Source organism: Squalius cephalus (genome assembly GCF_949319135.1).
Source record: "Squalius cephalus genome assembly, chromosome: 22".
Lineage (NCBI taxonomy): Eukaryota > Metazoa > Chordata > Actinopteri > Cypriniformes > Leuciscidae > Squalius > Squalius cephalus.
In genome coordinates, this window is record NC_137143.1 from 19,966,813 (window position 1) to 19,993,171 (window position 26,359).

The 26,359-nt window shown below is 38.0% G+C and overlaps 1 protein-coding gene across 2 annotated transcripts; it reads right to left on the bottom strand.

Moving 5' to 3' along the window:
• Positions 1-18,761: 18,761 nt before the first annotated feature.
• dyrk3 (dual specificity tyrosine phosphorylation regulated kinase 3) lies at positions 18,762-26,108 on the bottom strand. Of its 2 annotated transcripts, XR_013819676.1 has the most exons (4): positions 25,270-26,108; positions 24,168-24,283; positions 20,306-22,195; positions 18,762-20,193 (listed from the first exon to the last, which is right to left on the bottom strand). XR_013819676.1 is itself a non-coding variant. In XM_079857418.1 (3 exons), the coding sequence occupies exons 1-3, from the start codon at positions 25,310-25,312 to the stop codon at positions 20,606-20,608; spliced, it is 1,749 nt and encodes a 582-aa protein (XP_079713544.1). In that variant the 5' UTR covers positions 25,313-26,108; the 3' UTR covers positions 18,762-20,605. The 2 variants fall into 2 exon arrangements, 1 of the variants encoding a protein (XP_079713544.1); XM_079857418.1 differs by having other exon boundaries at positions 18,762-22,195.
• Between the last annotated feature and the right edge of the window lie 251 nt (positions 26,109-26,359).

A 26,359-nucleotide genomic window follows, 5' to 3' on the forward strand; every position in this document is an offset into this window, starting at 1 on the left:
ATGACAGACAGATAAAGCTGCCATGTTACTGTGTTTTTCACCCCAGACATTTTAGATTTGTTCTGAAACAAGAAAATGCCTGTGTATTGAAAGTGTCTTTTGCTTACACCAATCAGATCCCAGGTAGTTAGCATGTCTTCCCCTTCTCGCCAACCCAGAAGTCAGCTCGACATGTTCCAATTTATCCAGACACTGTGTAATTTAGGCGCTGTAGCTTAAGAGACGGTGCTATATTAATTAAGGCCAAACATATTAAGTAGACAGACTCATATGAATGTTAGAAATGGTCACTTTCCAGTCTGCATGTGACAGTGTCATTGCTAAAGTGGAATGTTATATGGTGATGCACCATCTCACGGAAAGTACAAAAGGGGAGTTTTCTATCATATTTTATTTATTTTATTCATGCATTTTTCATGAGTATTTCATGTTTATAGTCCAGAACCATAGTGAATATTTATTTATTATGTGACAAAGTACGCCATTAAAAGCTTTTATTATGCTGCATTTAATATACAGTAAGTGAGGTGAAAATCATAAAAGCATCAATATCTGAAAAAATACAACATGTATAAGAGTAAACACACTAATAAGGAACTTCTACAGAGTTTCCTGCCCATAAAATTGCTGTGTATCTGGTAGGTCACATGATTCTGTGGAATTTCCCCTCAGAAAGCCACATACTCTTAAGGAACATAGAATAAAATCATTGTTGAGAAGGGAAGCGCTTTGCACAGTCATTTCGTCATGGCCTCAGGCCAGAGCAAGAGATTATTGATAAAAAAGATATAAGGAACAAGGGTCAGAGGAATCAATATATAATATAAAAATACAATAACAAATGAGCTCAGTCATTGTGCAAATGTGTCTGAACAGCAGTTGTTGTTTTTTTTCCATGTCAATGCATTCTGATAATCCTTCGAAATAATTTTAGATACAATTATATCATCCTTTATTTAATTTAGATATCAACCAGTTTTCAGATTAAATAAAAGCAAATTGCATTATTGTGGCCTAAAGTCTACTAATAGACATTTTTACAAAGAAAAGGTCTAAAGATACATATGTTCTACTTTTGTTAAGAAAAGTTTCAAATTTTTTGCTATTTCAACAAAGCAATTCATACCGAAAGTGTTTAAAAATATCTCTTTTTGAGATGCACACAGTTTGCATTTGAATTGATTCCAGTTACAGAACAAATTTAATTGTACTTCATGTCCTAAAACGGTCACTTCTGGAAGCATTTCCACCTAAAAAAAAAAAAATCATTCCAATATAACGTTTAAAATAAGTAATATCACATTATGAGATACTGTGAAATATACAGTTGCAATTGTGCAAATATTATGCAAATATTAAAAGTTGCATCGTGAAATGAGTTGCATTTGTGGGATATGAGAGATATAAAGTCTATAAAAATGAAAATAAAATAAAATTTTACTCAGAAAGAGACTTCCATAGTTTTTCACACAGACAACCAGTAAAGAGAGTTTATTGATCTCGTAAATTGTCCATCCATCCATCCATTCTTAAAAACTGCTTATCCTCTGTGGGTTGTGGACACAGGTTGTTCATTGAAAGCTATTCCTATCTGAAGACTAAACTGAATGCTAAACAATCAGATCCTTTGTGTTTGAGTGTTTGAAACAGTCCCACAATGATTTTATTGGTGCACAATTAAGGGTGCTTACAAAATGCAATGAAGGGCAGGTTAGTAGGGCACCACAGGGTCTTTGTGGATGGCTGCAGCGCTTGCACGTTTGAGTCACATGAAAATGCCTGTCGTCTCCCCCTTGTGTCATTTCCATAAACAACAAAGGGCCTGATGGTGGAAATTTGTTAGCCTACTTCTGGGTGCCAGGTTTCCTTGTATCTCACTCAGCTAGAAAAACTGCCCCACTTTACACTTCACTTCTCAGTCACAGGAGCAAACTGATGACATGGCTAAAATGCTCCAGTTGTCATGTACAACTGATTTGGGATTGTTTTTCCGAAAGGGCCTCAGATAAACTTTCAAGCAAGTCTACATCTTTGTAGCTCAAGACCCAGTAACCCAGGTTGGCATGGGCTACAAAATAGCAAACAGATTTAAACTTGTCATCTCTTCAGTGACAATTAACAACCTATTTAATCATCCAACATTTTCCTCAAATTTATTTCTATAGTGCTGTTCACAATAAATATTGTTTCCAAACGTTGCAGAAATCCCCCATCAGAAATCCAAATGTAACAGTAAAAAATGTTGGATGCAATGTTATTGCAAAATAAACTTTAAGATGTCAAATATTTAATAATATATATTATGAGATATGAAAATATTATTATTTATTTTAACGTGTAACAGTATTATTATTATTTATTAATAATTACTAACAGCTTGTACCAGCGCAAACCCTCTTTTGGCGTTAAAAAAATATACTGTCAGGATTTACTGAAGAGATGCAGTGGAAAAATCAGTGCTGAAAAGGCGTGGACAGGGTTATTTTTGCTGCTGACCTTATTGCATATGCATTAGATTTGAGGAGTTTCCCTTTCAGACACAAAATATATGGAAGGAGAGTATTTCAATGAATCACGCTTGGTTTACGCTCGTCAATGTACTGGTGTTTGCGCCATTGTTTACCGCCACAAAAATGTCTTAAGCCACACGCTAATTTGCACTGCTCTTAGATTGCGTTGGTCATTATGGAAATAATCTGGCTGCTTCTGTATTCTTTAATTTGTACGTCATCAGTAGATCACTGGAACTTTCCACTCCCAGCTTTTTTGGAGCGCTCTCATGCTAATTTGCCCTGTTTAGTAAATCTGGCCCATAATGGTACAAATGGTTACACCAGTAGGTGGCGACAAGTGACTGTCTTCAAGAGTGAATCATTTGAATCATTCACTCAACCGATTCATTCAAAAAGTTTTTTTTTTTGTTTTTTTTTTGTGACTGGCAGGAGTCATTGAATCATTTACTCGATTTGTTAATGCATATCATGCAGAAACAAAACAGCTGTTGATCGCTGTTAAAGTCCCCGTGAACCGGAAGTTGCAAACGACTTTTCTCCAGTGTTATGACGTATTTCCCAGTGAAAAGGAATATTGAACAGAGGGCAGGGTTTTACTCTAGCGCTCCTCCTCTCCATCTCTGCTCATAGCAGACTAACGGTTTGAGGGGAGTGGTTAAGCGTTGCCCAAACCAATTCCTCAAACCTACGTCATCAGAGAAGGTCCTCCAATGCAGAGGGGAGGGGCATTTTCAGATTTTGATTAAAGATTACCATGGTAAAAAAATTTTTTTTTAAATATTTTCTTGCACGGATTAATTGTTCACCACAAGACTAGTAATATGCGCTAACAAAGTAAATAGGGTCAATTTTGATTTCATGGGGACTTTAAGAGGGGTCTGCTGTGGTTTTGTTTGGAACTATTTTCTTTTGGCAGAGCAAAACAGACATAACTACATATATTATTAATATAAAACCTATTATTAAAATAAAATACATTTATAAAAATAATAGCTTCATATATCATTGTCTTTGTCAAATTAGAAAACATATTATCTTATTACAGTATCATCTGTCATACCACTATTTTTGCTGCAGTGTTTGAGTAGCTTATACGTTTAGGCTTTCCAGCCTATCAGCATAGATTGTCTATCCAATCAATGAGGAGCGAACGCTGACGTACAACAGATCCACACACCTGCTGTCGACTCTCTCTTTCCATACCCAGCTGATCTCTAATCAGTTCTGGTCTGAAGCAATGAGGAAATGTGAGTCACTTGCTTCATCTTACAGATCTATCGGTTCATGCATTAGGTCCCTGTGTTTCTGGGCACAGACGCCAAATCCTTCTGATCCTGCATTTAGATTACAAGAGTCACTTGTGAGCAAGATTATCCTGAAACTAAGCCACCCCTATATGCTACAATGTTTGTGGATAATCTATCTAACTTCAGGCAAGTATTTTAAGGTAGTTCACAGATTTTGAAACCCAGAGCCTTTAACTGTCCCACATCCAAATTTAACTTTTCCTATTGCCCATTCTTCTCCAGTAGAGGCCTCAAAGTCTAAGCACTTATTTATGTCCGTATTTCTTTACATTGACTGGGACAACGTCAGTGCAGTAGCTCACTAATTCTTGACCTGTCCTGAGTCACGTTTCAACATTTGACACTCCGGCCTGCAAAACCACAGCCTACTGCCCTAGATAAAATATAAGGCGGCTTTTTCCATATAATCAACTCTGGAGTCATATTAAAAATAAATAAATAAACAAAAATAAGAACTTAAAAAGAACAGTATAGTAAAAACTAAAATTAAACATTATAGTAAATCAAATAATAATTTAAATAATTAATTAAATTAAATTAACTCTTGAAATGATAACTGAAGGTGAAACTGCAAATTTACTGTTAAATCATTCAAATGGATTTAAAATAGATTTATTATTTTTCAGTGCATGCATTTTGAATGCTGACCACCTGGGCTACATTTATTCCTCCTATCTGGCATGGTTTTGGCCCATCAGACATACTGTGCAGACCTGGAATGGGCGATCCCAGAGACTCCGCTCATGCATACACAATATGACCATCTTGGGGTATTTGCCAAAGGCCATCTGAGGTGTTTCCTTATCATTCTTGCATGAATGGTAACCTCTCTCTAAACTAATCCCTCTCCATGTCGTGCAGAGGAGATAGTTATATATAAACTGCCATGCCTCAGACATCTGCATGCGTATCACATTCTAATATTGCTGCAAATACAAGCCTCACGTTTCAGTGTAGATTTCACTGGCTAATAGGATTAAATGAATTACCGCTTGCAAGGTCTCTTGGCCAATTAGACTTCAACTCAAACAGATGTCTCCTGTGCAGAGTTTTCCACGGCAGACTGGAAACTACACAAAATGCAATGCAGTCTAACCTTGAACTATAGAAATGCACTGGATTACACCTCAATTCAAATATTTACACCTTGTTTTTTGTGGTCAACAATGCAAAATGCTAATGCAGACTGAGCAATACTGTAGCCTGTTTCAGTAGAAGTCACAAGGGAAAGCCGCAAATTAACTTCCTCAATCTCACATGAGAATAAACACAACCCTTTGCTTTAGACCAGTTGAATGGCTTCATTTGAATTACATGACAATAATGTAGCTTGACTAGATACATACATTTGAAATGTTCTGAACTCTTTATCAAGGATAACTTATAATTCAGTGTATCAGGATGGCAAAGATAGAGATGTGCTGTAAGTGCAAGCTGCATTATTCACAAGATGGCTAAAAGCACTTACCAGATTTGTTCTACAATGTTATTAGCTCTTACATAAAACTATTATAGTCTCTGCATGCTTAATAGCAAAACCGAATGGCATTTACTTGAGTTAACTAAAGAGCTGAATTATTTAGAGATATCTCATATGATGGCTCAGTGGTGTTTTACTCTAATCTCTTTTACAGAGGCTTGCACAGTTGTTTTTAGTATTGTTTGTTTTATTGCAGAAGACGAATTGTGGAACCAAGTATTAAATGTGATTTCACTCTCAGTGTCTTCATGTTGGATAACATTTTAATGCAGCACAAAATAATGCAGACTACTTAGATGTTTATGAGCAGAGTAAGAGTAATAAGAGTAATTCATTTTATTTCCAGGACTGTGAATTTTCCAGACTTGGAAGTCACAGATTTAAATGTCTCTGACATTTCCAGGCTTTTCTCATTTCTCTGCTCATACACAGAATTCATCATTTTTACATACATATTATGAATAAATATTATGAGTAATATTACATTTAATTTTAGTTGTGGTTATATGCTACTACAATTTTTGTTGTTGTTTATTTTGTAGCAGTGTTTTTGTCATGACTTGTATGTAGGAGAAATGTAACTAATATAACATAACGGACATTCTAGGCTTTTAGGGTTGGTCTAAACTGGATTACATCTACGGTATTCTCAACTCACACATAATTTGTGACCCTGGACCACAAAACCAGTCATAAGTCGCACGGGTATATTTGAGGCATACCCATTGTATGGGTCAAAATGATCGATTTTTCTTCTATGCCAAAAACCATTAGGATATTAAGCAAAGATCATGATCCATGAAGATATTTTGTACATTTTCTACCTTAAATATATAAAAAATATATTTTTTGTGAGTGGATGCAGCAAAATCGGCAACAGATATGACAACTTTAAAGGAGATTTTCTCAATATTTAATTTTTTTTGCATCCTCAGATTCCTAAAGTGGGCGTGGCCGACCGTCGCCATCTTGGTAGCGCATCACTCCCGAATTTATTTATTTTTACAGTCAGACAATTAGCTGAGGTAACGTGACGGCTAACAAACAGCAGACAAACGGCTAATTATGACTAATGACCACAGCAACGGGAATCCACCTGTCACTCAAAAGTGGACACCCTTAATTATGCAGAACTTTAAGGCTTAATATAATGTAAACGGATGAGTTATTAAAAAAACCCACCCCCCTCAGTTGTCATGAAGGGAAAATTTACCTGTATAGATCAAAGCCACTTTTTGCACCAGGCTGTAAACGTGTTTTTTTCTGCTGTAAAGTTGGGTATTTTAACATGGGGGAGATACAGATTTGACTCACTTCTGCACCCAGCCTCAAGCGGCCAGTCGATGAATTGCCGTTGAATTCACTTCCGTGTTGGTTTGAAGAGAGAGACAGGGAGGTTGCCGCTTGATCTCGCTTTATTCAGCTTTCAGATTATATATAAATCTCAATTTTAAAAAAAATTCCCATAAGACTGGTTTTGTGCTCCAGGGTCACATTTGGTGTTTATTGTAACTTAGCAAAAGATGAGTTTAAATACTTTGTCTCACCAAAAAACAAAAATGATTACCCGAAAACCTTTTGTTAAATTTTTTATTTGATCTTAAATCACACGTCACAGAGTATACTATGGAAGTTTGGTGTAAATTTGGCCTTCAATCTGCTTGTGACGGGTGTTTAATCCCTGATCAAGTGTCTGTAATTGCTGTGACTCTAACAGAGCGGATGAGCCGGACTCCCTCACTTACCGTGATCTGCCAACTGCCTTGTTTCCTTTTAAACTGATCCATGACCAGCTGTGCTGACCCAATTAATTATCATTATCAGTCTAATATATGCCGCAAAACTGACCTTGGACCAGTGGAAAAGGAGACTTGCGAACAGCATCCTGTCATGAGCAGATGGATATAGGGTCCTTCAAGGCCTTGCTTTGAGCCCAGTCCTGCTGACATGGGAAAGCTCTCAGCGGTCAGTGTGGAAGGAGAACAAAGCTGAGCTGCTCCTTCAGCATGCCAACAGCTGCTCGGCAGGAGGCCTGGCCGTAGACAGCATGGGTTTTTTTTCACCACTTGCTCACATGCAACAAACAAAGAAAACAAACACAGACATCTGAACACACACAGACAATTTCTCCCTCAGACAAATACACATATACTTGGCCCTACATTTTTCCAACCTGACAAGTGTTTCTAATGATTTTTAAAGGAATAGCTAATATATGTAATGAAAGAAACTCTTGACATCCGACATATCCTTGACACATTCATGACATTAATGAGGGATGAAGTCATGCATTTGTAAATGATTCATTCTTTGGAGTCAAATTGTCACAATTTGCTGGTCAGTAAACACGACGATGGAGAATACAATAGTCATAAACTGACACTCAGGAGAATACAGGAACAGGAAAGAGAAACACTAACCAAACATACCACATTAACACAAGACAAAACACTGAGGAGAACTAAAGGCTTAAATACACAAGGAGAGCTAAAAAGAAAACTAAATAAACAACAGGTGAACGTAATCGGTAACCAAGGGAACAAACTGGAACACACTAGGAAACTAGGGCTGTGTTCGAAATCGCCAACTATACCCTCAATCACTATTCCCTACATTACTCCACTAATATAGTCCACTTGAAAGAGTGAATGAAAACTAGTGAGAGAATTCTGACCCTGAGAGCACTATAGGGCTGCCGCTTACTGCAGTTTGTGCTTGCTGTTTAACAATCATTTTAACTTAGTGAACTGGCAGCTCCAGTAGTAGGCCTATATGAAAAGATTTATTTTGAACTCTATCATGGAAATTAGCATGTATTAATCTTAATTAAACAATTTAATAAACAATTAAAAAGGAATGTATTCCTGCATTAGCCTATATTACGCTGTAGCTTTATTGAACCAGCGAAAATGGATGGATGAATTCAGCGGGAATTCATTCAGCACGTGACTCTCACTGTGCATTATGGGTATTCTCTAGCCATTGAGCGTACATCGGTTGTACACTCGTTATTGCGGTGTAGTGTTGTCAAAAGAAACTGAAATTTAAAAATGTGACGATACCAGCTTTTCCCTAGCATTTTGAGCGCTGTTGAATGGATTCTTAAACACCTCTTGGCTATTGTGTTCACGCACTCAACATATATGTCTGTGATTGGCTACAATGATCAACGATTCAAAAACATGTTGTAAATAGACATCTTTGACGCTCTTCACCGAATGCTTACACAGATACACATGGGAGTGTTTGAACTTTCGATTCATCAAAGAATCCTGAAAAAAGTCATGGTTTACACAAAAATAATAAGCAGCCCAATTGTTTTCAAAATTGATAATAAGAAATGTTTCTTGAGCATCAAATCATTTTCTTAGAATGATTTCTGAGGGATCATGTGACACAGAAGACTGGAGTAATGGTTGCTTTGCCTTCACAGGAATTACATTTAAAAATGTATTAAAAATAGTTATTTTAAATTGTAATAATATTTCACAATATTACTGTTCACATAAATGCAGCCTTGGTGAGCATAAAATATTTTTTTTATTCAAAAACATACAAAATTCTTACCATCGCCAACTTTTGAACTGTAGTTTATAAACAAGACTATAAATAGGTGCGGAGTTAATGACTTGAGTCATAAAATGCTTTTTATAACCACAAAGGTCATGTTATGGAGGGCTGAAGATCCCTTTTGATAGCACACCTGACCCGATACTAAATCTGATTAAAGGTGAAGCCGCTGAGCATTGCAAAGACCTACAAATAATCTTTAATATATATTAACAATTATCTGTTGTTGATACTTTTTTAAGGAGCCCCATTATCACAGGCCCCAGACCAACATTTCTGTTTTTGTCCTCAGCTATCAACAGCCCTGACCTCCTTTAAAAGCATCCGGTTGCACTTTATTTTACAGTACGTGTACTTCCAGTATACTACCTAAGAAATTACTGGGAAATAGATAACTAAATGGGTTAAGGATAGGTTCAGGGTTAGTAGTTATTACCCACTTATTGTGATTACTATAATAAGTAAACAGTATGTACATGGGGAACAGGATTGTAAAAATAAAGTGATACCAAGCATCTTTTTAAAAGTTCAAACCTGCTGATCCCTGTACAGACAATGGTAAAGTAGCTAAGATCTGTATTATTATTATTCAGTGAACCATAGTATTTGTGAACCATATGGAGGATAACTCTTCCCTGAAGGGAATGACAAGACTGAAAGTCACCTGTAATCTTGTCCAGGATGGTTTTTATGCATTGCAGCCTCCCAACTGAAACCTGACACTGGCTACAAATAACTTGTTTACCTAGCAACAGTGATGCTAAGCAACAAGCTTCCTGCGAAATGAGACAATGTCCATGCACAATATGTCCTGCTCTAGGGTCAGTTTGATCCGTACTGCACATAAAATCAATTTAAAGATGCGCAATACTAATCTAAAAAATAATAATAAAATAGAATAGAATAAAAAATAAAATGGATAAAAGTTGCCTTACATAAATTGTTGCAGTCAAATCCCTGCACTAAATATGTTGTGGTAAAATACAGCATGATTTAACAATTATTCTACAGTAATAATCTATCTACGGTTAATAAGTCTATAAAACTTGGGCATGACTCAACAGAAGAAAAAAAAGTAGACTTTAAAAACAATTTTAACTCAGAAATTCACTTTCATGAATAATTACACACAAAAAAACTGCAAGTAACATTGAATTAAGCAACATTTTTAAGTAGAAAGACTGAAAGTAAGTAAAACATACTGCATTCATCTTTGTTTTATTTAAAACTACAAAGTTTTAAATGTTGACATTTTACCACATTTATTTGTTTTGTGACATCTGGAATTCATTTTCTACTTAAAACCAAGTGCTCAAATTCAGATGTTGATTATTGCCCTTATTGTGATTTGGGTTACACTTTATTTTAAGGCATCTTTGTTGTGTAATAGGTACATTTAAAGGGATAGTTCACCCAAAAATGAAAATTAGCCCATGATTTACTCACCCTGAAGGCATAGGTGTATATGACATTCTTCTTTCAGACAAATACAATCGGAGTTATATTAAAAATGTCCTGGCTCTTCCAAGCTTTATAATGGGAGTGAACTGGTTTTTTAAGCCCATCAAAGTGCAACCATTCATGATAAAAGCTATAATACTATAATATTATATAAAATATAATAGCTATAATATTTAATCCATGATAAAACACCTATAATAAGTGTTTATATTCAGACTATTTTAGACTGGTTCAGGTCATACCACTGCGAAGTATCCCAGTACCTGCGTGACTCGTCATAGACATAAACTGAGAGAAGTAGCTCCGGCTACAATGTTCTTCCGCAAGACACATGCAGTTCTGTTTATTACCTGCTAGAGCGCCAAAAGTTACAAACTGCATCTTTAATTAAATGTATAGGGTTAGGATCAGGTTTTGGTTTAGGGTTAGTTGCATGTAATTATGCATAATTTATAGTAACTGCTTGTAACATATCATGAAACAAGGACATGGTTAAAAGAAAAAAAAGTTACCGTGTTTTGTGTGTTGAGGTCTGTTTGGCACAGTTGAATCCTAAACCTACATAGACTCATTTAGACTCACTAAAGGTCATTTAGTTTGTTTTCAAGAAAACACCATCACAAAATCTGCAAGCAAACAGACAACTTTAGACTCATGAATATCATTGACAATATCCAACATTGTGCACTCCATTAAATGTACTTTGCAACAAAAGGAGAGTTTTATTGAATCATGTTTGCGTGAAGGCCCAGCATAAATCGCACAAGACTCGTACCCCAATTACAACTTTATAGAGCACACTCTGAAGAGCCCAGGGGGAAAGTAGGCCACTCACGTGATGCTCACAGCAATTGCTTTAGAACAAAACCTTTCCTGGGAAAACAGGGGCTGTAATCCAAAAGCTCCTTCTCTTTTGTAAACAGCAGTATATCGCAGTCACTAAGTGCATTAAAAAGTCAGACTTAACTCGTTCCCAGTGCTGGTGTCAATACTCCCTTTTCCATATACTGTAGGTCTGGTGTCCATCACCATCTTCTTATTTGGTTTGCTGTTGCCCTATATAACATAGACACAATTTAATAATGATAACATTATTAAAAACACTTCACATATGAATATCTGGGGTCAGACTGTTGCCATGATGACAAAGATACCTTGCCCTGTGAGTATGGAGTCAGTCGGTGTTGATGTGTCTTGTCTGGCTATTTAAAGATCAACATTATGATGGCTGGATAAAGAGAGAGTTGCATCAGTGATGTTGGTTTCGTGACCTCTTTAAGGATTGTGCCAGGCAACACCATCAGAGAACAAAAAAGAACAGAAAAGGAGGGAGGAAATTACTTCTGGGAGCCAGGAAGAGAGAAAAGTAAGAGCAGATGCTGTGAGTTTTTTTATGAGGGTCTCCATAGCCTGCTGAAAAATCCAGCATGAATTCCAGATTAGTCCAGGCTGGTTAGTGCTGGTGCTGTTCTCAAGGCTGGTGACCAGCAAACCAGGAACCAGCAACCAATGCTGGTACCAAGTATGCAAAACAGACCTTATGCTGGTGACCAACATTGCTACATTTGTCAGCTAAGAAAAAAATATATTTTTCTTCTCTCAGAAATAAGCTGTTAAAATGGGGCATGAAAGGCAGATGCTCCTCAGACGGACGCTCCCAAAGAGGAACATGCTCTCATTTTCCAGCTCTTCGGGCAGACTGTGGGGTCATGCGCTATTTCAGTGCTGTCTGAGGCCTGCTGAGTTCAGCCATTAACAAATCAGCAAAAAACATATGACAGACAGACTGAGACAGAGCATAAGAGTTATAAAAGACAAGACAAACAAAGGTAAGGCAGATGAATGAGGAAGTTCATCCTGAAAAAAAACAAACATAAAACAATTGATAAGATTAAAGAACGCCTGTACAAAAGCCTGTGCACAACAGAGTTGTTACTGTTAACTAAAACTATTAAAAATTGTTTCCGTTAATTGAAATAAAGCTGAAATAAAATAAAACAAAATATAAAAAGAAAAGAAAAAATGAAATAACTAACTAAACCAAAGCTAAAAAAATTAAGCTAAATAGAAATGTTAATAAAAGTATTAAAACCAATTAAAATGACAACATGGAAGTCGGTTTATCTAGAATTAAGGCTGCACAACAGGCCTGGGAAGTTCTGGCCTACAGCAACTCTTCTGGTCAAAATGACACTTTTTTTCAGGACATTACGATTTTTTTTGTACAGAAACTGACAAGTCAAGAGTTGAGTGTTGATATAATTGTAATTCAGTTATTATACAGTTTTGCTCAGTGCATTTTGTTTGTGATTAACAGTATTGTTTCAATTTCAGTCAAAAGTTTTACAAATTAGGTGATGTTAAAAATGTACTTCCTTTTGTATTTAAATAATTATTAAAATAATAATAATATATTTCTAATTTCTTTCTTGTGATTGTTTGGGTGAATCATTTGACTTGTTGCTGGGGTAATATAAGTAGGCCACACTTATCATAGCTAGCTCTTCCACGTCTGTGTGTCAGTCATTGGCCCGTCCTGAACCAAGAGCAGTGCTGCTGTTACTGAGGCTCTGGCTGCTGCGCTGGAATGTGGAATGTTCGGGTTGTGGGACAAATGTTCCTAAAATGCAGCCCCACCTTTCAAACTGTTTGCCACCGCAGTTGTGGGGACCTGTGTGCGGCTTGTGTGGACATGTGTTGGACTGGAATTGCACGAGTGCTTTTGTGAGGGGGATTTCTGCAAGATTTCAGAGCTTTAATAAAGTATCACCACAACCCAATAGCGAAACTCGAAGCATTATAAGAATGGAAACAAAGACATGCAATATGCAGATGCACAATTTATTTATTTTTTTTGTTAGGTAGCACATACCGCAGATGAATGATTCATGTTTAGCGAGCTTGTCAGTCCATTGACTGAAGAGTTGCTGTAAGCCAGAACTTCCCAAGCCTGTTGTGCAGCCTTAATTCTAGAGAAACAACCTTCCTCCATAAAGGCCACAGTTTTACCAGCTAAAGTAGATCTGTGTGGTCGACTCTCACAACAACCGTCACAATAATGACAGGGCCATGTTTTATAGGAGCTTTTTTATGAGAAAGTAGTCTGCAACAACAGCGTGTGAAAATATTATGATGCATCAGTGACTCAATTCGCATTGACGCATTTCATTCAACTAAGTTGAAAGACGTCAATATGACTGCCACTCAGATCCAGGTGGGCATACAGTAAGATCTGTTTAATCGTTCCATTTCAGCCCCTTTCATTAGATCACCTCAAGCTAACAAGCATATAAATCCTCTGAACTAACTGTAGTGATTGGGGGGGGGGGGGGGGGGGCTTCAAAATGATAAATCTAGCAAGCATAAGCTAGATAAAATTTGAGGGGGAAAAAAATCCTCTTTAAATGCCTTTATAAGAATAAAATGAAGTAAACGGGTGCATTCTAGTGCTTCTAGACCAAGCACGTGATATTGAAACACACCAAAGCCAATAACATTCTCTAAAAATGGTGCATTCACTTAAAACTAAAGAGGCACGGAAAAGCATGAAGCGCGTGACTACAATATGAATAAACAAAAAGGACGTTTTTCTTGAGGTCTTCGTTTGTTGAACTGCCCTTAAGTAGCAGCATCATAACAGCTGTGCTGTTTTGATTCTTTGGTTTCATGAAATAATGTCTTTAAAACTCTGAATAACACCTCTGGAGTGTGCTACTTCTTTTCCTGAGAAAAGCCACACAAATGTATCTGCGTGAGAATGCAAATTACATATAAGTGTGTTTCCATGAATCAGAGATATTCTGGAATACATGCAAAATAACCACTTTTCCACATCCTAGAGCTTGCCACACAGGCAGAATTTGAAGGAATCATATAGGCTATTCCAGAAGGTATACTGTAAAAAGTGATCAATTGGCTTAAAAAAAGTGAGGAAACCTGTTGTTTTAAAATTATTAAGTAAATAAACTGCATGCATAATTGAAAAAATGAAGTTATGTGAACTTGACAATTCCATGTAACTTACATTTTTTTCAAATACACATGAAGTTTATTTACTTAATTTTAAGACAATGGGTTTCCTCGCTTTTTTAAAGTTAAGTCAACTGATCACTTTTTACAGTGTGGACACTTAGCTTTCTGGAGAAAGCTGAAGGCAATTCAATGAACTCGGCAGAAAAAAACAAAAACAAAATGGTGAAGAAATTTTAATTATAAATACACTTAGAATTATTTCAATACTGACAATAATGGCTATACAGTTTAAAAAGATAACAGACTAAAAATTTGACTCAAAATTTAAATGTGCTACACATGTATACTGATCATGGGATGGTGGGTTTTCATTCATGAATACGGAAGACAAATCGCAAGCACACTGTGTTCCAAAGTTTATGTAAATTCATATTACATGAAGACGTGTGACCAATAGAAGGATGATACATCACGGTATGACCTCTTAGATGAATTAAAAGAACTTAAACTTTAAAGCTTAAGGTTTGCAGCATTGCAGGAAAGTGGAATAGATTGTATTTTTACATTTTATATTTATTATTATTTAATGAAAGTTGAATATATGTTTTTAAAAAAGAGGCATGACATCATATCACAACCATTTTTGTGTCCAAAGAAATTTTGCTTGCTCAAAATCTAGTGAAGATTCAATATCAAAATCAATATGCTACTTGTATGATGCACAGCATTGCTCCCTATGAACGGTTACAACTTGAAAAATTATACACTTATTTCTCTCACAAAAAGCACAGGTCAGGTTCAGTGTCTTTTGAAAGTTTAAATGTACTTCCTCATCATACGCCTTTGTAACATTAATGAAAGCTCATACACTCGTCACTGTGGCTGGCCTACAATCTCCTGTGAAGGCTCCATATGGCCGAAGCACTAAGTCTTCATAAAACCCTTAGTCTGGAAGGCTGTTCCTGACACAAAGGCAGAAGGGAGGGAGGATGCGACTACTTGGACCATTCGCACTGTGCCTGACCACCGAGGAGTCCATATGGGTCATATGTTCAGTGTGTTGGATCCTTAATGAGATTGACTTAATCTGCTCTCCTCTAGCAGGACAGGTTTGTGAGGTTAAATCAACCATGTCATTCCAAAATCTCAATGAGATTGATGAGACACGAGTGGTTACCTTGAAGCACTGTTGTTCTGAGCCTGTTTGGACATGTTGAAGACTGGTGAAGAGATGGTCATGCGACTTGTCCCAGACAGTCACACACCTGCTCTGATTAATCCCATATGCATGTTGCGTGTCTCAATTCATTGATGTCGTAAAAACTATATACTTGGATAGTATCATCACTACCACAAGGGTAGTATCATCTCAAATATAACACAAAAAGTTTTATATGTACATTTAAGCATTCACAGTTTTCCAACAGATAAATTATACACATCATGTGTTGTTGTTGTTAGCTTTAGCACTTTAGCTTAGGGTAGGGAAAACTAACTATAAATTCTGATGAATTTATCAGTGCGAACACATTTCTCACTCATTTTCCTACAAAATGGCAGATGTAAAATGGGACATATCTGTACACTATGCCTACCCTGAAAACTGTTTGATGAACATTTGCATTGGTAACCTAAAGAAAAATAAACCAAGCGATATTAGAACAAATTTCACTGTGAATGCAGGCTAGCTTAACCCGCTAAACTGAGCATAAGCTGAAATAAAAAGTTCTCTGGTTTCATTTCAAAAGATAAACAACAAAAGACATTTTTGCTTTTGGCGCTTAAGCAAACAACACGTTTTAAAACTCGTTCAGGAAAATCTGAATTGAGTGAAAGATAAAGGAGAAAGGTACATTCAAGTAGTTATGCCTTTGTCATCTTAAATTCCTAATATTAAAGCTGCCGTCGGCAACATTTTTTTGATCAAATTCAGTGAAATTGACACTATAATCCGACAGAACAACATAAATAAGGTGGTTTTAGAAAAAAACCCGAGCTTCTAACTCCACCTGGAGCGTGTTATTTGTTTTGCAAAAATCCACCGCTCCCGTCTCATCGGGTCCAATCAGCGCAGGGGGGTGTGCGATCTGACTGTCAATCACAGTTCGTGCACACGCCACAGATCCCCCCCTCCCTCGCGCAGGCGCGCACATTACAATATCACATGCACACGACATGCCTGAAGTTCGCCTGAAGATTGTACGAAGCGTGATGGCGGAGAGAAAATCTACTAACAAGCTTCCAATTCCTCGGTTATTGCTATCTATGGATAGATAGCCAGGGCAGCCTACCTCCGAGTCCATTGATCGATGCTGAAGAGACGGACGCGTTCACAGAAAATCAGGTACACACGCACTGACGATGGGCGGGTGCTCGTTGGTAGTGGGGGAGGGGCATGAGAGTTGTAAACATTCAAAATTTTGGCTAAGTCCACTCAATCTGCCAGACTTGCCGACTGCAGCTTTAAGTGTTTTGAGAAATATGTTGCATATTTTTGGTCTTGAGTCTTGACACCTACATTAGCTGCGACAGAAGAATGATTGAATTGATTTGGATGTTTTTGCCAAATATACCAAGATCATCAGAATCACCAACTTCACAATTTATAACATGACTTATTGGGATGTTGGTACATAAAAAAAGGATTAACTAAGCTTTCATTTTGTTTCTACACAGGACACATCCACTTCAAACATGTAAATATTGCGGCAAGTTTATGACCTCATCATATGCAAATACACTAACCGACCGGTTTGCCCTCTTTGCTGCTGCTTTCAGACAAACATCAGTAAGGCTGGAGATCATAGTCTAACAAAGATACTTTCATATTTCTCCTCATAGAGAAACAGTGTCCAATTTTGAATATCTCCAGACCTCCTGTGACTGTTTTCAAGTATCCTGTTGTTTCTCCACATCACTTTGCTACTTTAGAGTCTGGGATATTCTAGTGAGAACATTCAACCAAGCCAATATTGCCATTTGGATCTATAGCCGTAGATCTATAAGATTGGAAAAGTGAATGAGAGGACATGTCAAAACATTAGTCTGTTACATACTGTTCAGACATGCAGTCAAAAATCTACATGACGCACTCATCTGTTTACCCAGTTTATAAGGTGATCTGTTGTTTATGAACATCAGTAATTGAACTGGGACCAGGCTTGAGTCTGACTTGAAGTCAGAACAATTATGATTTCTAGAAGTTGGGTCCACTTGTGGGATGAATAATAACTTAAGCATGCAAATAATGTGCATACAAATTCCAGTAATATTTAATGCACATTCCTGCATAAAACATATTAGATTTCATAGGTGTGTTCAAGGGCCTGTTTGTTGAGTAAAGTTTGCCATGGAATAACACTCAAACATTATTGTTCAGAACTCCCTACAACTGTGTACTGCACTATGGAAGCATGCTTTCTTCAGTCATTTAAAATTGGACAAGATAAAAGTGCTTAAAGGCATGCCGAAACACAAGTAACAGCATATAATTTTCCCATATTATGACATGCATCTGAGAGTAACAGATTACTGTAAAAGTAAAAAAGAAAAAGTAGGGTTTAAAAAAATATATCGTATACTACAAGAAGATCTATAACATGGATTTACAAAGTAGATACAATGAATTTTCTTTTCATGCCAACTTCCAGGGGATAGAACATTTATGAAAAAAGGGTCGATAAATGACAATTCTCAAACAAAACAATGGTAATATTGATTTTTTTATTTCTCTTTTTTAGAAAAAGAAACTAATACAAGCTCATTTGGTTACTTACACACTTTGTCATTATTTAAAACTTTTCATTTACTCCTATTTCACTTTATCACTTATTTTCATGCGCTCTGTGACTATCATGCTTTGAACCACATGGCCAACAGTCAACAGACAAAGGTTATTAAAGGAAAATTACATCATTACCTTTCACTTCTCTTTAAAACACAAGTAAAAACTCTATAAAAGGGTGAAATAAAAAGCAATACAAAAACCTGACCAGTAAAGCTGGAAGAGAAACATTAGTCATCCCGTGCTGAGCCTTCATTATTTAGTCAAGTGTGTTCAGTTAAAGGCACAAGACTAGAGTCCCCCGAACCAAGGGGTTCACGCACTGAGACGAAACAAAAAGAGACAGCCATGTGAACGGGTGCTTTGGTGAAAAATTCATGATAAACAGACAGGAAAGCCAAAGCGAAGTAGAAAGATGTGGAGCGTGATGCTGTTATTGCTGTGGTAGAGATCTCTTTTGAGCATAAAAGATGGATTTCACAAGAAAGGTAGAAAAACACTAAACCATTTTCACAAGGTTACTTTCCCCTGATGTATTCCAAAAAGAAACAGAACAACTGAAAATGTGCGGGAGACCACATATGAACCCAAAAATTATTATGATTGGACAGACACTATAGAGGCCTGGGGTTTATAGTTTTAATTTGAGCACCAACATCTCTAAAGCTATACTGTTTTTTTTTTTCTGAAACCTAGCTTTATTAAATGTCAAATCATCTTTACACCCACTAAATGTGTGGAATCATATATAAATGTCCATTAAGCCCCAAAAGGGTTACAACCTGAGAAAGAGGTGTGAAGAGACATGTTGTTTTTCCAATTAAGAGGACTTTCGCAACTACTTGCATGAATTCCTCATTCTTACCTTGGTCCAGGTAGCAAACTGATGCTTTACAAACTTAAAGGGCCAATGGGTTAAGCACCATTCATTTTCACAGTCCTTCAGCAGATTAGTGTTTTACATCGAAACAATTAGCTTCTAAGCATTCAGTGTTTAATTCACAGCTAAAAAGAGTGAGGCAGTGTCAATAAACATGCTTACATTAGATCATTCAACAACCTTCCGAACAACCAAATGCATACATTGTTTGTCCTTACAGTGGTTTCACGTGGACAAATACTCAAAGTTCAGACATTGAGCAGTGCCATTGTGGGCGGGTGAATGTGCTGCGTGCTCTACTGTATAAAGAACAAAATTCTCTTGTAAACCTAAGAGTGAAAAGGGAACAAAATAGGTCACTATAAAGAGAGATTCCAGACTACACCATCAACCAGAGTCACTGGAAATTTACCACACTGTGTCCTGATGGTGAGCTTTGGGGGATGGGAACTACCCTGCACTATCTCTTTAGTCATGTTTTTTTCCCCTTATCTTCTCACGCATATGCATAAGAATAATTGCAAACAAAACAAAAACTAAACATTATATAAAATGCTGGACAAGAGTGAGGTTATAGGAAAAAAACAGAATGCTGAAGGATGCATGTCATCCACCTTTTATCATCTCGTAATTTGAACATGTTTATGAAGTCTTCACACTGGCAGTTTGGTATCTATCATCGATGAGTGCAAACAGCACACAGCTATTGAAAATACTGCCAACGTGCAATTCCCTTCCCCCATAATCAGCTGCAGGGAAATACATACTGCTGTTTACAGGCAAACACGTGATACTGCCTGTTGCCTTCGATTGAAACCTGACCAATATCTTTCAAAATAGCACTGATAAAAAACACGCTCCTACAACACCTGTGAAAAAGTCTTTCCCAATACCTTCCAGGAATGGGCATGGCCATCAGGCAGCATTGTGACCAGAATTACTCCACCACTTACCAACAAGTACAAACTTTCTTATATCTTGTTCTATGGTAACATATTCAAAGCAACAGCTTCTCAAAAAATAAACAGTTGTGGAAAGAAATGGCTGAGAGTTTGACCTCTCACTGGGATGCAAGTGACTGGGGAAGATACTGTTAAAATAGAATCAAATTTGAAAATGTGCTGATCTAAATTAGACCAAGATAAGATAACATGGGCTTTAGAACACCAAATAGACATTTAAAAGATGTTTTATCTGAAGATTAGAGCCAGATGCTTGACCTAAAACTGCAAATTCACTCTAAGCCCTTAAAAAGTATACTAAGATTCACACATACACGCAAAACAGCACTTAGAGATGCAAAAGTTGTACATTTGTCTGAGCAGAAGTAGTGTAAACTTCAGAAAAGACAGGATAAGGAGCGAGCAACAGCAATCAAAATTTCACCCACCTCAATCAACAGCACTGGATTCAAGACCAAAGTGTAAAAAACAGCCCTGATGTCAACTTTGAATTTCACACTCTGAAGGCCATTTGAAAAAAACACAGTATAGTTGTATAAAAGTTTTTGCTTGCTACACTTCATTAAAAATTGAAACAGTGAGCTTTGACACTCATTTAGAAAAGAAACGGGAGAAAAAAAATCCACTTCTAAAACGGCTACAAATATGTCTTTATCCCTGAAAAGCTAAGGAATCTCTATGAAACAAGCTTCGGCAGCACTGTGCGAAAGGGTATACTTCCGGTGGAGTCACCCATCATGGTGGTCCGCAGTTTGTTGTTAGTTGAGCCCATGACTGGGGGTACCTTGGAGATGATAGTAGGGAAAGTGGTGCTGTGCTCTGTGATCCGTTTGGGCAGCATGGATTTCTCGCCACCAGGTGAGGGCTTGGGCAGTCTCTTGTAGAGCCAGGGGTGCCTTAAAGCCTGAACTGGTGTCATTCGAGTACTAGGGTCCCAATCCAAACACTTCTTCAGAAAGTCAATGAACGTGGGGTCGTCACAGCCTTTTAGGGCCGACCCCCACTCCTTGCTTCCTGGGGGACCTCGCAATTTTCCTCGGCGAGAACGGCTCCCGTTGAGGACTACGGTGCCGTTGCTAAGTGTGCTGACCGTGCAGTAGCGTGGGTGGCCTTTGGAACTGATGAAGTTCTTGGCACGCTTGGCTTGTTCCAGCAGTTTCTGAGGTGGCATCCCTAATAGCTCCATCATGCAGGCCAGCTGGTCACCTTCATCTTCACCAGGAAACAGAGGGTATCCTGTAAGCAGCTCTGCCAGAATGCAACCAAAGCTCCACATGTCTATAGGCATACCATATCGCGATCCCAAGATGACCTCGGGAGCACGGTAGAAGCGGGATTGGATGTATGTGTAGACACGCTGGTGATCGAAACAGCTGGAGCCAAAGTCAATTACCTTGATCCCACTCCTACCCTGCTGCTTCAGCAATATATTCTCTGGTTTCAGGTCACAGTGGATGATCTTATGGCGATGGAGAGCATCCAGGCATTGGAGAATAGAGTGTGCAAACTTGCGTACCAGCGGGAGACTGAAACCCTGGAACTTGTTGCGTTTGATGAGCTCATACAGGTTCATGCTGAGCAGCTCAAAAGTCATGCATATGTGGTTGCGGAAGGTGAAATTCTCCAACATGTGAACTACGTTCATGCTGCCGGTCTTGTCTTGCTTCTTCAGGTGCTCCAGAATTCGGATCTCCTCAGCAGCTTGCCGATGGAAGCGCTTTTCGTTACGCACCATCTTCAAGGCAAGGTGCTGCTGTAACTTGTGGTCATAAACCTTCGCCACTTGTCCAAAACTACCTTTGCCGATCACCTTGAGGAACTCGTAGCGAAAGGCAAGGTGATCATGAGGTACGTGGATGTATCCTCCCTGGTCGTCGTCATAACCACAGTTGTTAGTGCCCCCTGTTACTGCCTGCCTCTTCTTGGCATTTGGTCCCAGGAAGTAGATCTCATGATAGTTCTGGATCTCCTGTTGCTCCAAGGTAGTCAGTTGCTGTCGGTGTTGCTTGATAGCTTGTTCTGGGGTCATTGGGCTGCCCAGCTTTGTGACTTTTGTTGAGCTCTCTGAGGATTTCACAGAGCTGTTGCTGTCCACGCTTCTCTCTTTGGAGATTGCAGCTTGGGACTTAGCTGGTACTTGGCTTGTGCCATTGTGCTGGGTCACACCATTGAGTTTGCGGTTGTAGGTGTCCTCGTAAATATATTTCACCTTCATCTGTCCTCCTCGGACTGCTTGGTGATCCTTCATTGTAGGCTTGTTGACACCCTTCAAAAGGAAAGAGATATTTCAACAATTTGTTAAAACAAGTTTTGTAAGACAAAAATTAAGTTGACCAAAGCTAACATTATCTTTTCAGCTGAGTGAATATTCACAATCTTCCACATAGCTTCTGGCTTATGCATACAACTGAACAATCAATGTACTGTAACTCTGAGGTTTTATCAGACCAGTGTTAAACAATCAATAGCACAAACGTGCAGAATTGATCAGCTATCTAGTAACCCTGGGAATAATATATGACCAGTAGGGACGTTTGATGCATGAGTGATAATTGCAGCGACAGAGAATGCCAGACAGTCTCTGCAGTATGACTGGAATGTGAACTGAAAACTAGTGGAACAGGACGTTACTTTCATACTCCCAGGGGATACAAGAAAAAACCAACAAAAGCAAGAGTCTAGTTGTTAAGACCTGATATCATGCTGATTGCAAAGCACAGTAATGCAATTTATATACAGAATGAACTGCATTTCAGTAGACTGGGAAAACCAAGCAAACTTTTATTTTAGAAAGGGTGTATGACTTCAGTTCCCTCACATACTTTCAGGACAACGCTTGGAAAGAATTTTTGCCATGGTTGAGGAATTGCCACTAGACCTAACTATATCATTAAATATGCATTGAACCTTTGCCTTACAAAATAAGCATGTCATAAATAGCGGTAGTTTATGCCAGTCACAGTGGGCTTTCCTGAGTGATGGGGAACAGAGGAACTATCTTTCACATTCAGGATGTTTAATGCACCATGACTGCTCCAAGTCCCATTCACATTCAAGATTCCACTATCAACGATTTATAGTTAAGCCCAAGCTATAGCTTGTTTGGCTCTGCATACAGCAAAAGAAGAAGAAAGCAAAGGACCAAAAATTAGGTCACTTAGATACAATTATTAAGTGCCAAATAAACTGTGCCAATCATTTTGGAGGGGGAAGGGGCATGGAAAGGCAGTTCCAAGGAGTGAGACAAAAATAGAAACCAGTGTGTTGGGAACTGAAGGATATTGTAGAGACTAGCCAAATGCATCAGCTGTTCAATTACAACAAAAAAAGCTTGGTTGACTCAACAAGGAGTAGGTGACCTAAATTAAATCTGCTCTGTGGGAAGCTAGGTAAATGAACGAGTGGAACTACTGGAAACTACTACGATTGCTTGTACCCCAAATGCCAGAAAATCAAAGTTGTTTATAGAATGTTTACGGTAGACAAATTACTAGTTAATTATTTGCAGAGGGTAATACCAATTAATTATCTTAGAAGTGCAGTATAATATCATAAAAGAGTGATATAGTCTAACAATAAAAATGATTTCACCAGGTCCAACACGTACACCGAATTATTTATTGCATAATAGTACAGTGGAGAATTATCGGATTATCATATCCTTTACCATCACCGGTCCCATGATGACGTATCATACTGTAAGCTACATGCACCTCATTGCAAGGCTTAATCTGTCCAGTTTGAACATGATATTGTTTTAGTGTATTTACCCATCATAAAAATAGAAATTTGATACAGTTATGTTTTATTTATTGAAGGATTAAAAGCACTGGCTTTTCATGCAATACACACGCTGTGAGGCACAACAAACAGACTTGATGTGCTGCAGATGGAACTTGTACCACTATCAGAATGTGGGAGGAAGGCTTGTCTAAATACGCAACGTTCCAAGATGCACAAGTGGCAGCAGAACATGTGCTCAACTAAGGCTGAACCACAGGGGTGAAAAACCATCCGAACATATTGAGTTGGAGGAGCAGAGATTGAAAAACTGGCTTACTCATACGAGACTTTGGATTTTTCAAACGCACTTGATCTCTAGAACTGAATAAAGTTCTTTAGAACTACAAGCACTAGGGGAACTTTTTTTCATTTAGGGCGCACTGAAAGAATGCTGTGAAAGATGAGCCACAGAAAGTCCTGGCACTAGGTCTGGGGAACAGGAAGTCAGGACTTACAGTGTGTTTGGGGAGAGGGGGCAGCCCAGAGGGACTCTGTCCATTCACATCAGCGTCCTGGTTCACAATGTGATCGGTGCGCATGTAGGAATCATACAGACCGTCCCCGTGGCGAGCTGTGGAGAAACGCAAACATGAAAAGGAGCCTGCGGTTAGGTTGTGAATCCACAAGCAAAATATTAATACACTTGTCACTTAATCATCCAATATACCCATTACACAAATAAAACCTTCTATTACAAAAACATAAGAAAGACAGAAAAAAACAGGGTTCCCATTTGAGAAACAGAAATCCCCTTAGGGAGGTATGTAACCAAGTTGCAGGTGCGTCAGACAGTTTCTTGAGCTCATTACACAACAGGTGACTTCATATTAAACCAGGCTTCGTGACTCATTTCAGTTTCAGCAGTTTCCACAACTCTGACCGATTATGTTATTAAAGCTTCTTAATGACATAGACCAATTTTGCTTCAAGGGACATTCCACTTAAAAAATGAGGGTGAGTAAATTGATAAGAATTTTCATGCCACTCCAAACGTGCGTGACTTTAGTTCTTTTGTGGAATACAAATTATTTGAATAATGTTTCAACTGCTTTTTTCTCCATACAATGAAAGTATAATGTTGTTTTGGACCCCACTGACTTTCATTGTATCAAAAATACTGGAACAACATTGATGACAACATTGATTGATGAAATGAACACTAAAGAGTTTAAATATTTTTATCAAAACAATCATAGCATTTTTAAATATTTGTAACTATACTAAACTTATTGAGCATTTAGACCCCATTACTATCACTTAGCCTAGATGTCAATTCAATAAACTGACCATATGGAGATAATGTGGCCTGCTATTGTTCCCACTGTCCCGTGCATTTTCATTGCTCATGTACATGTGACAACTTCATCAAGAATAAACAGGATGTGGTTCCAAGATTATGACATTTGCTTACTTCAGTACATTAACGAAGACTTGTTAACACCGGCAGTGCATTCCAAAAACAATGAATTGGCTGTCTTCAAAATAGTCTTCGCTTGCTAAGTGAACCAAGATCAAACTTACAGAGCAGGATATTACATTTCATATGGATATACCTACCTGCAGTTATGGGGCCATCTGGTTTTCTGCTCAATATCATCATAGTTGCATGCAATCAACATCAAATATTTCCTTTTCCTCTGAAAAATATTTTCACTAAAGCAAGATCCATCCAAAACAACAATGCAATGTCTTTCTAGTGAGACGACCAAAGTATCATCAGAGTCTCATATCCGAGAGGAAGCTTGTTAGATGTCCAGAGAGGCTAGAGAGAAGACTTCACAGTGCTGAAGGGTTCAGGCATGATCCCCTTTAAGCTGTTTTCATGAGGCTTATCAGTTTGACCACCTGTATTACAAGCATGGAGAAGAAGTAATAGAGGTGTCTATATTTCCAGCATGATGAAGAGAGACACAAAAGTCCGAACCTGTAGCTAGACGAATATAACTTAACAAATGCATTCGAATGCTGATGAAGATTCAAAGTTGCAGCGAAAACAAATGCGTTTCCGTGACCACAAACTGCCTCCCTAAAGCACAATTAGACCGAGTCCAAAAATTAAACGGATGTCGACTTCCCCCACTCTTTCCCTCTCCTGGATATCGTGTTGTTGATTTGAACAGAAGAGTCATCCCAGTCCGAGCACACGGTCCAGCGGCCAGCTAAAGCTCAGGCTAGTGTTTCCTCTTTTCCGGATAGTACAGGTCTAACTTGCTTTCATTATAAAAACAAGAAGTCCAAATTAACTCATAATCTCAAACAAGTTGTCTCATAAATCGTCTGAGTGTTTTGGATGCGCGTTCCGTCCCGAAATCGAGCGCATAGATATGTGTGGTTTCTTAGCTTGTTGCTAAGAGCGTCTTCAGCTTCGCCCAGCGCGACGTCATCAAACAGAGCTCGTGAGGAGACTGCCTGCTGGGGCGAGGCCAAAACAACGCCATTCTGGCTCAAATTTCCTGTAGTTTCAAGGTTGAACGATTGACCTGATACAAGGAAGTGCTTATTGAGCCAAAATGGCGCTATTTACTGAAAAGGCAGTTTAAATCCAAACATAAACAAAACGAAACAGGAACGTTTCGAGTTGAAAATAGATTAGGCTACTAATGTGATTTTTGTAGTGATGACAACGGAATGATTATCCAGTTTATAT

What these genes read in the sequence shown, in the direction of transcription:
- dyrk3 (XM_079857418.1), bottom strand. Translation starts at nt 25,312, where the DNA reads ATGATGATATTGAGCAGAAAACCAGATGGCCCCATAACTGCAG. An exon ending in AGATGGCCCCATAACTGCAG is followed by an intron (nt 24,284 to 25,269) that starts GTAGGTATATCC and finishes GTTTCTCCACAG; the next exon opens with CTCGCCACGGGGACGGTCTG. An exon ending in CCCCTCTCCCCAAACACACT is followed by an intron (nt 22,196 to 24,167) that starts GTAAGTCCTGAC and finishes TTCCTTTTGAAG; the next exon opens with GGTGTCAACAAGCCTACAAT.